The sequence below is a fragment of the Colletotrichum fructicola genome (assembly GCF_000319635.2).
Source record: "Colletotrichum fructicola Nara gc5 chromosome Unknown KSG_Nara_v1_contig03, whole genome shotgun sequence".
Classification (NCBI taxonomy): domain Eukaryota; kingdom Fungi; phylum Ascomycota; class Sordariomycetes; order Glomerellales; family Glomerellaceae; genus Colletotrichum; species Colletotrichum fructicola.
Genome location: NW_027094053.1, coordinates 3,651,091 through 3,664,665, shown reverse-complemented (window position 1 = coordinate 3,664,665; position 13,575 = coordinate 3,651,091). Strand labels below are relative to the sequence as shown.

Below are 13,575 nucleotides of genomic sequence, written 5' to 3'. Positions count from 1 at the left end.
AGTCGAGGCTAATCGTCGAAAAAAAGGGTGATTGGGACGAAAGCGCCGACAGGCACACCCGGCCATGGCAGGTGCATGGCACAATAGGGGCAAGCTTTGCGGCGTAGACCAACTCCCAGCCAACAGTGCTCGGCAACGTTCGCGGTCCAGCCGACCAAGTCAGACCGTGGCCGTTCACTCGGACGACGATGGACTGCGTTCCCGGCCTCGAGATGGCGTGACTGGGGCCTGCCTTCACGGCTCCAATATGGCGTGGCTGGGGCTAGAATCCGTGGTCGAGATCTGGTCGGGTTTGTTTGTCTCTGAAAAATTCCAGGCCCGACTGGATCACATTGCAAATGAGCCACTTCTGGCTGGATCTGCGGTCTTCTTGGACCTGGTTCTGGCTTTGGGTCAGGAAACGGCTCTGTGTGGAGTTGCAGGGGACGGAGGGGCTGCAGGAGTTTCCGAAGAGCCAGAAGAGCATCCGCGAGCCATTTGTCGCTGTAGCGATACTCAGGAAAGCCCTCTGATTAGGCTCTATCAACAAATGGACGCCCATGGACCCGAGGACGCCCTCGCTCTGGTTTAAGGCCTTGTGTGAGAGCGCCACAGTACTGCGCTGCCGTCCCACATAGACGGAGTCAAAGCATGCGTCAACCTAGCAGGACACATTCATAGAGAGGCAGTACAGGACCGACGACGCCATGGCCGGCGCATCACCAGAAGAAAGACTCGACATCTACGACAAAAGAGCCAAGGACAAGGTCCGAAAGTCCGGCAGCAGCGCCCAAAGGAAAGTGATCCAGATAGGCGAAATCGGCCGGGTCTTTTCAGCTGTCGTCTACTTCAACCCAACCTATGGACGGCTGGATGGAGCCGTGCACCTCCCCGAAGGCCAAGACATTCCGGACTTGAACGGATTTGTAAGCAGCGACGCGAAGCCGCTTTTGGAATAGGAACCGCTGACGCAAAGGTGCGCTAGTTGGCTGAGCTCCTCAACGGACCCTGCGGCGCGGATTCAAGGCACGACCCACAGCGGGCTCAGACGTGCCGTAGGCTGTCTCAGAGCATACGATTGAGCAGCTTCCCCATGCACGACAAGATTGCCGTGGATACGCGCAGCAGTGCGATCGACGCTGCCGCAGATGCGAAGGCAGACGTCCCCAGAGCCGACAGCATCAACAGCACTAGCGCTGCCCGTATTGGTGATTCGAACACCAGCGATGACCGAACCCTGCGGGCACCTAGAGACACCAACGGGAGGATGCAATCGGACTGGCGCATGGCCGACGACTCGGCCGCCCGAAATGCGAGCCGGTATGTTGGGAAGCATGAGGTCCCGGCCTGCGCCTGCGCGGAAGGCGTTAGTGGGGTCGACAGGGCCGCTGGCATCCTCACGGCCGATACACTGCGCGGCTTGGACATCCCGGAAGCTGGGAGCAAGGTGCAGAGCGGGCGGCCCGGCGACGTCTCCGAGTGGGAAACGATCCATGCCCAGAACGTGGGAGCTACGACAACGCAAGCGGCGGGCGCTGGTCTCTCCAGGACACAGGCGGTCAAGGCGGCCCAATTGCGGCGTTTCCTGCGACAGGTGTCTCTGCACATCCGGCAAGGAGCGGTTACCGCCCCACCGGATCGCTCATCAAGCTAGATGGACGGGATTGTGACGGTGAAATTGCTAGCGATAAAGGCTCTGCAGAGCGTCCGCCAGGAGTCCTCTAGTTTTGTAGCAAATGGATCGTTGCTAGGATGACTTGTGTATTTCTTGCTGGGATTCCCGGCGACTAAGTCATGTCCGCTTGGTGCATACTAGACGTCGGGGCATGTGTTGTATTTAGGAGGTTAGACTAGCTTCAAAGCGCGTTACCTAGGAGGCAAATTTCACATGAGATTGCGCGGACATCGGCGCTTATAATTAGAATTATATTGCTTTCAAAGTTGCGTTTCCCAGCCTGTTGATAGCGAGTAGGGCATACGAATAATCGTTTAGTAGTTAACGCCTGCTTTTGTGCTGCTTATGCTAGAGAGATCCGAGGAAATTGATGTAAGGCTGGCAGCCTGCTCCTCAGCTAACACGCTTTAACGATTGCATAACATTATCTTTTTTTTGGTACCCAGTCTCATCAGCACACCTGAAGCAATAGCATAAGTTGAATCCGACTTCAACCATGCCTGCGTCTTTGAGGCTGTCCGTCTGAGTGAGTTCAGCTTCCTTGCGACAGCGCATACAGCGGACCTTGGTGACCGTTGGCACCAGCATGATGAAATGTGGTAGATAGAGAGCTGCTAGGCATGAGACAGAGTGTTGTAAGAACAGGTCAACTGCTTGGGGTATACGTACATAGTTTACGCTGTGTGACTGCGGTACTATGAAATGACCAGATTATATTTTGTTAAGAACTATTATCAACTTCGATGCTATCTAGAAGTGTTTTACAATGTCTAATCCCTTTGGTGTAAGAGCTATATATACTCCTTAATTATCATGATTTATTAGTACCCTAGATGTGACAGTGCTGCCGAGAGCCAATATAGTTCCCGTCTGGCAGATTATGGAAATGAGTCCAGTAGCTGCGATAGTTCTATTGTTCAATTCGCACAAGCTTTTAGAGATCTATACACTAAGGGGCACGGAGTCAAACGTCCCCATTTGCTATATTCAAACCCCACGAAAGGCTAGGTCACTCACACTTCACCCTACTGACGTTTCGCCGTTCGGGATGAAGCTGAAGGCCCCTCGCTAGCGTGGAAGTACGACGTACGAAAATAGTCACAGCACCAAAGATGCACCTACGGCGATACTGGTCATAACGGAAGTTGCGTGATCTGTGATGGACACTAAAAATTCGGGCCTAGGGAGTATTGCACATAATGGTGTTGAAGGCGACCGATATCCTTTGAGTAGTTGTTTAGACTGTCCACCGACTGCTGTCATCTGATAAAACTAAGTAAACCAACTAACTCAAAAAGCGCAGCTCTTCTGAACGCCTGCCCACCTCACCATTACGTCTCTGCACTGGCTCTATCCCTCAAAAGGATAGGTTCCCAGGTGGCACCACGGGGAGGTTGCAGAGTCCGATGTTTCGCCACCCAAACCAGGTATAGTTTCGTTGGCAACTACAGGTCCAGCGGATTCAAGAAACGTAAGTTGTCTGGCCTCGTTGGGAATGTGCTTCAACGGCTCCAACAGAGACTCACGGGCTAGCCTCGGTAGGGAAGGCCCCAACGGACAAAACAAACGCATGACAGGCCCAGTCCAGTTGGTAATGTGCCTCAACGAGTGATCATGATCTGGCCTCGCAAGACAATAGTCCAACGGATTGAAGAAACACAAGCCAGCTCTAGCTACGTAGGGTAAACCCTACCGGATTAAAAGAAACAGAACGCACAACCAACCTGGCGTCGATGGATGGAAATCCAACGGATAAAACGCGAACCAGAATAGCCTCGTTAGGGAAAGGCCCAACGGATCAAAAAACAAAACACGCAACCAGCCTGGCCTCGATGGATGCAAATCCAACGGATCAAAAAGCGAACCAGACCAGCCTCATTAGGAAAAGACCCAACGGATCAGAAATGAAAACGCACAACCAGCCTGGCCTCGATGGATAGAAATCCAACGGATCAAAACGCGAACCAGAATAGCCTCGTTAGGAAAAGACCCAACGGCATCACTGTACGGCAACGTCAAGACTGTATCGACTAGCACTCAGTGATGGGGCGGGACTGGAAGCCCAGCCCGACGAGGAAGATATTCTCCAACTTCGGCGGTACCAAGCAGGCCTACTTATACATTTTTCGTCCTTGCCGTCCGTCCCGTCCTTCTGCCGGCTGGGTGGGCAAGGTCACTCATTGTCCAATGACATCACCATCTTCCACTCTACCCTGCAGACAACAAACATTTTAGCTACCTGCATGGTTGCACCCAGTGCTGTGGTGGGGCGAGACGTAATACACTACATCAAACTTGTGGATTTCGAACGATCAAACACCCTCAATTAGCTCTTCATGAGCGGGCCTAGACGGGGTCTAGAAGACTGCGTAGACGATAAGGCCACAAAATAGCTAGAGGTCTGGGCCTGTGTTGTTGGAACGAGAATGAATCCAAGAGTGGTTAGTTGAGCATAAAGGAGACGAAACTAGCTCCTAACAGTGTACCTAGAGCGCACATGAAGATCCCTGCTAGTCTTAGGTACAGCCACATCTAGCGCTAATTACCGCTCGGCAAGAGCAGGCCTCCACAATCATGTTCCGCACCGGCAAATTAGGGGATTCTTTCCTCCCCCCATCCCCCATGTTGTTTGCAAGTAGGCTGAAGACAGTCAGACCACAGAGAAGCTGCCCACGTAGGCATACAGTATGTAACTGGGCTTAAGATATGATAGAGGAACGTATGTATTTGACCATTGAATTGACTATTGCCAGATGAATTGGCCATTGCGTGCAATGGCTTGACTAATCTAGCTATGGGCTGGCCCTCAGGCCTGGGGCCGAGTTCTGTCTTGCAGCTGCTGATATCCCGTCAACGAGCTGGAAGCATTACCGAGATAACTCGCTTAGCGGAAAACCTGCCCCACGCCCAACCGCGCCGAGTCACCTCGTAAACAGCGTGAGGTAGTTCTTTCCAAGTCTTCTAGCATACAAACTATGTTGAATGCTATTAACGTAAGCAAAACGCTTGCTGCAGCGCATAAGAAACATGCTTACTAGTAAATCGTGAACGAACCGCTTGACATAGCTGAACTATAGAACCAAAGGCGTGCTGCATCAGGAATTCCAGGACTGAACTGATGACAGAGAGGCCTTAGTGGAAGCAGGGCCATCATCTCCGTTATTTCCGTCTGCAGGCAGCATCATTTGCTGTATCTTTCTAGCTATCCCTGAGACCTCTAACTTCAAGGCGGCCTCTTGATCAGGATTCATCGTGCCTCGAAGCGTGTACTCTGTAGTGGCTCTCCAAAGATCCGCCGCTAACTGGCGAAGCTTTTGGCAGTTTTCGATGGATCTCGCAGTATTCATGATTCGGGTCGCGGGCCACGTTAGCGAAGAGAGACGGCGGCTGTGGAAAAAGGACAAAGACGAAAGTGAGAAGACGCTTGCATCACATGCTATGTGCTGTATGTATACAGTTGTAAAACGGTATGAATTTATGGCCTTTCTGGAGTGCACATATACGGCGACCGTGGAATGATGTGCTAGGAACTAATGACGCTGAACAGGGCCAGATCTGATGCCTCCAGATTTTACGCCTGCGTCTGCATCTCCAGCTACACCTAAGGCGAGAGCTACTAATAGCTCTGCAACGACTACGGCCTCTAAGTGATTTTGCGTGTGGAGAAATGAGTTAAGTCTGGCCCTGGTACATAAGACGAAGCTGTATTTCTTTTTTTTTCTTATGACACCAAACGTTTTGTTATGACCACAGCACCAACACCCCAAACCATAAACCCATCGTGTTTGCATCAGAAACTGTTTCTTTAACGCTCCTCTTCACACCCTTCTCTGGTGGCAGTCCACACCGACTTTCTCCTTCAACGCACGCCTTCTAGTCTATTTTGCTATGGACTTCGACACGTCGCTTTTCCTCGATGGAATCTGGGATGTCAGGCGGGAAAGTCGCTACGAGCCATCCTTACCCGCTATCTCGCTACACTACGAGAGGGCGAGGGCATTATGCTTAAGTCGAGGTTCGGAGTATAGATGCGCCTGTCGAAGAAAGAACGCGTGCTGAACACAATCTAGGCCTCACGCTCAACGACATTGCCGAGCTATCTCCACGATTCTGGAACTTCCACTTCGATCGTATGTCGCTCTTACTAAAACATGGGGTTCACCAGTCTGATGTGTTACCTGTTAGCTATTTCATCCCGGGACATGACGGCCTTCATCATCGCAACGATCCACCTCAACTTATGTGTCGGCACGATTGCAAGGTTCTCGCGCGAGCGACCAGACCTCGAAGCCACTCTCGACGAACTGCTAACCTTCAAGGCTTGTGGGGAGTTCATGTTGACGGAGTTGGGCCATGGCCTCGACGCCCGGAATCTGGAAACGACTGCGACGATGGAGGCCGACGGGTCCTTCACACTCAATACACCGACCACGGGCGCTGCCAAGGCGATGCCTCCTACGTCGCCGTTGGCCGGCATGGCCCGCGTCGCTGTCGTTTTCGCTCGGCTCGTCGTGGGTGGAGATGACCGAGGGGTGAAGCCTTTTGTCGTGCGGCTCAACGACGCCGGAGGCATGTGCGACGGCATTGAGTCGCGTGTGCTTCCCATTCGGCCTGGGACAAAGCCGCTGGACCATTCCATCACGAGCTTCCGAAATGTGCACCTCCCGCCTGAGGCCCTTCTTGGATCGGCAACGCGAGCCAGCGACGAACGAGAAGACTTCCTCGCTCAGATCTGGAGGGTCTCCGTCGGCACACTTTCCCTCTCCATAATGGGCGTGTCTGCTATCAGGGTTGCTGGCTGCATTGCCGCTATGTACAGCCAGCGTCGTCTGGTCGGAGACGTGAAAAGACTACCCATCATGCAGTTCAGCACACAACAGCGACCGATCCTGAAAGCATTGGTGCACGGTGAAGTGTTGCATGCCTACGCCAAGTGGAGTGTCGGCGAGTTTATGGACCAAAGACACAACGTAGACGTACGCAGAGGCATCGCCACCGCCTTCAAAGTCCTCGTCGTTCGGTCGTCTCGTCTTCTCTCCGAGCTGGCAGAGCGATGCGGATGGCAGGGCCTGTACGCGCATAACCAGATAAGCGAACTGGCATCGACGTTCCAGGGAAACTCTGTGGCTGAGGGCGATACCCTTGTTATCAGCATCCGTAAGTTCGCCTTGGACCACAATTTGATCATGTCCTGACGTTTCCTAGGTCTTGCTTCCGAACTCCTCCTGAAGAGATATCTTCTCCCACAGGCGGCCAACCCGACAGCACTCCTTGCGCTGTATGAGACCGGATTGCTCGGAGAAGTCACGGGCGAGGTGGCCCTCGCTTCTGGCTCATCGGGCAGCTTGAGGGGTGCGTCCTACAACGACAGCGTTCTCCCCCGATGCAGAACGATCGTGGAGGCAACCGGGCAAAGAATGGCTTACGAGGCCGCCAAAGCGCAGGGCAACATTCCGCCCGAGGTGCTTGATCTCTTCGAAAAGTCTTGTATCCAGGAAGACCCCAGCTGGTTTGTCGAAAACGGTCTTGGGACCCGCTGCGCGTTGCAGAATAGCGAAGATGAGGCATACCGCAATACGTTGCCTCTGCTGCCCTCTTTGATGAAGAGAGCCAAGGCGGGAGCGTACATCACAGCCCCGTTAGTCAGGGAGACGGCCATGGAAGATTTCATTCAAGGACTGCCGGTGTTTAGGGCTAGTCAGGACGACGTCGTAGAAGGACGGAATCCAAGGTCAAGGCTTTAAGTTAGGAACGAGATCAACCTGGTTTCCCGCTATATCCTCCGGTCGAATACACTTCATGTGTAACGTAGCAGATCCGCTGGTCAAAAATGTGAGCTAACAAGGCGCAATGATCCTTGAGGCTTCTCTTGGTGTTGTTGATTTGGCAGCGGTCCAGCCGTGAAATCGTCAGCAGCAACCATCTGTAACCTTCAATCCAAATAAGACATACCTTCAACGGGTGCCATTTGATCTTAAGATTGAATCTAGCCGGCCCACCGAGTTCCGTCATATTTCTCACAAGAATGTGTCACAACACTGCCTTTTCTCTCCCAGTTACCACAAGTTGCTGGAGAGCATCCTTCATCTGCCCTAGGACTAGGTTGAGACAAAATCAATACCTCATGGACGTTCGTCACAAACAACTAGCTTTTTACATTGTGCTATCACCCAACAACTTCTTTTCCCAACCTAGGCTCTGAGTCTTGGAGGAAATTCGCATGTATTGTGCAGATCGTTGTAGTTCTCCCTACGCACATAGTAAAACCCTGACGTAACTAATTCGCCCTACTCTGGGAAGTAGATGGCTACCTTCGTCTCCTTCTTCCCATTGAAGCGGTCGTAGTACTCTGGCACATCCTCAATACCAATAACCGCGCTGATCACAAAGCTAGGATGAGCTTTGCCGCTATCAATGAGGTCGATCAGGTGGGGAGCGTAATCCTTCGGGTCCACCGCTCCCGTTCGAAAAGTCAAGCCTTTGCTGAAAAAGGTCGAAACATCGAAGGGGATCGTGGGCGACATAACACTGCCGTACGGTGCCCCTGGAGAGCTGTCCTGCGACTTGTACACTCCCAGCTGGCCAATGCCTCCTCCGAAGTGGGCCACCTCGATCATTTGGCGCACGACGACGCTCTCGTCCATCTCAAGGCTGGAGTTTAGCGCCTCCATGCCGACGCAGTCTACGGTACGCATCACCCCGCGTGGCTCACGAGCCAGGATTTGGGCGACGGGATCCCGCTTTGCGAAGTTGATTGGGATGGCTCCTATGGAAGCCGCAAGCTCGAGTCGCTCCTCGACGTGATCAACGACGTAAACGTCAGAAGCCCCACGCAAGATGGCCGAGTAAGCAGAAAGCAGCCCGACAGGACCCGCTCCGAAGACGGCGACAGAATCGCCAGCCTGGAAGCCTGTATAGTCGATGCCGGCCCAGCCCGTAGCGAAGATGTCCGACACGGTAAGGTAGTCGTGCTCGATTGTCGAGTTGGTGGTCTCGTGAGTCAACGGGATGGGGATCAGGTTCGTTTCGGCAAAAGGAACGCGCGCGAATTCAGCTGCGCATCTTTAAATCAGCACGCTGGATTCTGAGCATGCGCGTGCCGAGATGGATGCTCGGCCGGACTACACTCACCTTGAAGCCCGCCAAGGCCCATCTCACTGTTTCCGAAGCCGAAGTATTCTTTGGCCGTTGGCTCCATCTCCAGGTGATCCGCGGATATAGTGTCCGGGATGATCACGTAGTCACCAACGGAGAGGGAAGACACAGCGTCGCCAATCTCCGATATATAACCGACGGCCTCGTGGCCCATTGTCAATGGCACCGCGCCGCCCATGTAGCCGCGATAGATGTGTAAGTCGGATCCGCACACGGCCGAAGTCGTCACCCGCACAACAACATCGGTCTCATTGAGGATGCTTGGCCTGGCTATATCTTGCACAGTCATTTCGAAAGGAGAGCCATGATAAACGACGGCCCGCATGGTCGCGTTCAGCAAGGAAGCATCAAGAGACATGCTTGCTTCGGTCGGGGGCTGTTGGCGCTTGGGCTAGCTTGGATCGGGTGATGACGTGTTTCGTGTGTGCTGCGTGATAGTTTGGATGTTCTGTCTTGCACGGCGGGAATAGATGGCATTTGAAGGCAATAAGTATATAGGCAACTGAGAGTGATCATCTGCATTCCATTCTTCATCGGCGACCGTCCTGTTTGTTGCTTTGCCACTCTGGGGAGCGATCCAGACTGACCAGGGCCCATCATCGAAGCGGCGAAAGTGAATCGCAAGCGGCTAGTGGTCACGCCAAGAATGCCCCTCCTGATCTTCGTCGTATGGTGGAGACAGAGGCCAATGTGGCTCAGGGCAAGTTCTAGATTCACTAGGTGGACACAACGTTACGGCGAAACCTGGGAACTACATCATGCTTTGCAGGGATGGAAACGCCCCACATTGAAAGAGTCAAATTTGACCTCGACGTGCATAGACATGGTCAGTCAGGGATATTGTGAACAGCGATAGGATGATCAGCTTCAGGCCTGGCGCCAGAATAAACCAACCTCAAGGCGCGCACCTCCAACATGCCCCCGTCACGTCACAGCGCGTATAGCGCGCAATCTACCGCGCGAATGCAGCAGGCATCCGCTGACTTTGCTGGCAAACAATGAGACCCCTAGCCGGCAGCACTGATAATCATCGTTCAGGATTGCGCAAGCAAAAGACCGCCATGTACTCTGGCACGACCTCTCGCCCCCTGTATATCGATCTATCAACATGAAAACACAACGTCGGCACGAGCTAGATGACATAGCCCACGCATCGACGGCCGCTTCATTCTATCTTTCTGGGCTTAGTGGGGCATATTCTGCGCCAGGAGCGAGCCTTCGGTTCTGGCAAACGCATGCGTTCATGTCCCTAACGGTCACCTGAGAGTCTCCTGAGCCGTACAAACCCGCCTCGGACTCTCGTTTAGCCCTGTTCTTGTCAATGGCCGGAGCCACGGATCCCAGCATCATCTTTTGACCGAGCAGCGGGCCCGGGCCGCGAAGCAAGATCTGATCCGCGTCCAGGTGGAGATGGCTGATGACGTCCATGCCGGCTTGCCCGAGGTCGTCTAGCTCTTTCCACTGCTGTCCGCCTTTGCCATGGGCGGACCCGAGAGATATAAGCTGCATGGTAAACAGGTCCTGGCGGAGGGACTTTTCGGATTCCTTTACGCGCCTTGCCAGCGGCACAAACAATGCTCTCCAGTGCTTCTTGATGTTGATGAGCGTAACGTTGGGGATGCCGTCCGGCACAAAACTGATGGAGATGGTCGGCGTCGCACCGTTGTCGCTGGTCAGGCTTGTCTCAGCAACTTGGGCTTGTAGAATAAACTGGGCCTGCAACTTTGACACGCCGGCCGCATTCAAATTCGGGGGCTCGCTTGTGATTCTTTCATGCGTTTCCACGAACTCGTCCAAGTTCCAGACTTTGGCGAACGCAGCGAGAGCGGCAACAATCTCTGGCTCGACTTGGTTGTGGACGTCTGCGTCGCCCAAATCCCGGTGCCATCGCACACTGTCGATGACGGAGCTTATCCGGTGCTCGGCGGTTCTCGGTTCTTCGATGTATTGATGAACGCCTGCCGCCGGCCTACTGTCCCATAGATGGATGATTTCGGCTTTGGATCTGGCTGCTAGCATGTTGAGATAGAGCTTTTTCTCTTCTTCTGCGTCCGCATCGTCGGAGGCGGCAGACAAATAATCCAGACATTTGACCAGTACTCGAAGCCCATGGATGGTCGCCAGCTGTTGCATATGACTCAGTAGCCTGGCCTGAGCGTGTCTTTGCACTCTATCGAGCATGTTGTTATTGATAACATGGACAACAAAAGTGAAGCCGCGAGACTTTCCACCTTGAGCATGCCAAGGTCGCAGCACGCGGCACGCTTCACTGTGATCATTGTGCGAGTATCGAGGCGGATGAATAATGGGAAGCGGATAATGGGTGGATGGGTCTTGGTCTACATCTGTTTGGGGGCTTTCTGACGGCCTTGAGGGACTGCAACCCATAATTACAATTTACAGCGGCCACGGCTCGGAAAGGAGTCGGCTGGCTAGCGAGGAGACGTTGTCGCTTCTAAGGTGGCTCTACATATTTATACAAAAGCCAACGAGAATCGAAGATGACGGCTGGCTGGGACAGCAATAAGCGGTGTTGCATGTTGAGACACTATTGGACGCCTTAGCTCAGCGCCGGGGGGTCTAAATTGGTCCACGAAGTGTGCAGCATGCTCACGTTTTGACAGCCAGATTCGGCGACGTTGGAACCCATTTAGAGCCAAGACTGACCCCGGCTTTGGTAATGGCTGCAAGCACACACTACATAGCACGGCAGCTTCGCCCAGTATTTGACGACCCCTATGCCCGTGAAGCACGCATCCTTGAGATTCACGAGGGGCCAATGCCGCCAATCTAAACAGCCATCTCTACTCACATCGTCCAATAGCCCAGTAGTTCTATTTCCTTCGTTCATCGTCAGCAACAAGCAGCCGGCGCAACCGATTCATTTTCGTCATGTGGCATGCCGAGGTTCATCCAGTCGTTTTGATGTGGGGTCTCCTATTGTACGCCGCGGCACTCATCACTCGACAGTACATACGACTACGACACATACCCGGCCCTCCGCTCGCTGGCTTCTCTCCATTGTGGCTTCTACGGGCGGCGTGCAGCGGTAACATGCACCTCAAACTCTATGAGGCAAGCCAGAAGTATGGTAGGCGTGACGACCTGTCCATCCGCTCACAAAATGTCGCTGACCGCTTGCGCAGGATCTCTCGTCCGTGTCGGTCCAAGAGATGTAATCACGAGCGACCCGGATTTCATGAAGCACATGCTCGGCGTGCGGTCGAAGTACACGCGTTCAGACTGGTACGACGCTATGAGGCTGGACCCCTGGCACGACAACGTGCTCTCCAGCAGAGACGATGCAGCACACGGCAAGCTTCGATCCCAGATGGCGGCGGGGGTGAGTCGCGTCTTCTTCCGCTATACCGTGCAATACGTTCTCAAAGACTAATGGCAATCATGACAAAGTACTCCGGCAAAGCGGTTGTCAATCTTGAGGCCAAGATAGACGAGAACGTCCTCCGCCTCATGGACTTGATTGATAGATATGTCTCCAAGGACAAGCCGTTCGATTTCGGGTTGAAGGCGCAATACTTCACCCTCGACGTCATCTCTGACATTGCATTCGGCAAACCGTTTGGCGATCTAGCTTCCAACTCCGATGTTCACGAGTACATTCACACGACCGAGCGAAAAATGCCAAGTATCGTCGTCGCGGCCGTTATTCCCTCCTTGCTCACTGTGCTCTCATGGCCTGGCCTCCGGCGGCTGTTGCCTTCAGAGAACGATGCCACCGGCCTTGGCAAGTTAATTCGGTGCGTCTTGCTTAACCCATGCATGCCCGGATACTGATTTCGGACTGCGCTCGCACACATGGTTTGTATTGACGTTCACGGGAGCGCCTCGCTAACAGACGTTAACAGAATGGCGAAGGAGATCGCCGCCGAAAGGTTCGGACCGAATAGGACGTTGCAAAAGGATATGCTTGACTCTTTCGTGGCGCAAGGCCTCACACAGGAAGAAGCGTCCTCAGAGATTCTCATGCAGATGTGCGGCTCGTCAAGCTTTCTCTAGTATCACACGTCAAGGCCTCTACTGACCCTGCCCCAACAGACTTGCTGGATCGGACACGACGGCCACTGCGATCCGGGCTACGCTGCTCTACCTTATCACTAACCCGCCAGTGCTCTCCACACTTCGTGCGGAGATCGAACGCGCCCGGCCGGAAGGGCCTGTGATTAAGGAATCGGAGGCGCGGGAGATGACGTATCTACAGGCCGTCATCAAGGAAGGCTTGCGCATTTTCCCGCCGGTTGTCGGACAGATGTCGAAAGAAGTCCCTAGAGGCGGTGACACCTTCAAGGGCGTGCACCTGCCAGAAGGAACTCGTGTCGGCTACGGGGCGTGGGGGATTTCCCGCCGAGCTGAAGTCTGGGGCCAGGATGCAGATCAGTTCCGACCAGACCGATGGCTGAAGGTGAATGCGGAGAAGTTGCAGCTGATGGAAGGGACGCTTGAGATTGTGTTTGGGCACGGGAAATGGAAATGTCTGGGGAAGAATGTGGCGATGATGGAACTGCAGAAGGTGTTCGTCGAGGTAGGTCGCTCTAGTGTATCCGGCGTGTGGCTCTTGCGAAGATGATCAACTGACGCTAGAAGTAGCTGCTGCGGAGGTACGACTTGGTTTTGTGCGACCCGACGAGGCCGTGGAAGTCATATAACTACGGAATCTTCGTGCAGTCTGAGTTCTGGATCAAGGCAAACAACAGAAAGCAAACATAATCTGGACACGTCTGGAGAGTTGCTGCGCGGCTTATTATCGG

The 13,575-nt window shown here is 53.6% G+C and overlaps 5 protein-coding genes across 5 annotated transcripts; 3 read left to right on the top strand and 2 right to left on the bottom strand.

The window, feature by feature from the left end:
• Positions 1-686: 686 nt before the first annotated feature.
• CGGC5_v005832 (uncharacterized protein) lies at positions 687-1,633 on the top strand (the record flags this gene model as incomplete). The annotated part of the gene is made up of 2 exons (XM_032022651.2): positions 687-905; positions 965-1,633. The coding sequence occupies 2 exons, from the start codon at positions 687-689 to the stop codon at positions 1,631-1,633; spliced, it is 888 nt and encodes a 295-aa protein (XP_031880618.2).
• Positions 1,634-5,542: 3,909 nt separating this feature from the next.
• CGGC5_v005831 (Acyl-coenzyme A oxidase 2) lies at positions 5,543-7,398 on the top strand (the record flags this gene model as incomplete). The annotated part of the gene is made up of 4 exons (XM_032022650.2): positions 5,543-5,669; positions 5,725-5,784; positions 5,840-6,811; positions 6,860-7,398. The coding sequence occupies 4 exons, from the start codon at positions 5,543-5,545 to the stop codon at positions 7,396-7,398; spliced, it is 1,698 nt and encodes a 565-aa protein (XP_031880556.2).
• Positions 7,399-7,941: 543 nt separating this feature from the next.
• Positions 7,942-9,098, bottom strand: fdh-5 (S-(hydroxymethyl)glutathione dehydrogenase; the record flags this gene model as incomplete). The annotated part of the gene is made up of 2 exons (XM_032022649.2): positions 7,942-8,708; positions 8,786-9,098. 2 exons carry the CDS (start codon positions 9,096-9,098, stop codon positions 7,942-7,944), a joined length of 1,080 nt encoding a protein of 359 aa, XP_031880555.1.
• An 881-nt stretch (positions 9,099-9,979) lies between these two features.
• CGGC5_v005829 (uncharacterized protein) lies at positions 9,980-10,990 on the bottom strand (the record flags this gene model as incomplete). The annotated part of the gene is made up of 1 exon (XM_032027803.2): positions 9,980-10,990. One exon carries the CDS (start codon positions 10,988-10,990, stop codon positions 9,980-9,982), a length of 1,011 nt encoding a protein of 336 aa, XP_031875856.2.
• A 711-nt stretch (positions 10,991-11,701) lies between these two features.
• Positions 11,702-13,534, top strand: lolP1-9 (Cytochrome P450 monooxygenase lolP1; the record flags this gene model as incomplete). The annotated part of the gene is made up of 6 exons (XM_066151529.1): positions 11,702-11,900; positions 11,956-12,152; positions 12,221-12,567; positions 12,676-12,801; positions 12,866-13,349; positions 13,415-13,534. The coding sequence occupies 6 exons, from the start codon at positions 11,702-11,704 to the stop codon at positions 13,532-13,534; spliced, it is 1,473 nt and encodes a 490-aa protein (XP_066008904.1).
• Positions 13,535-13,575: the final 41 nt, after the last annotated feature.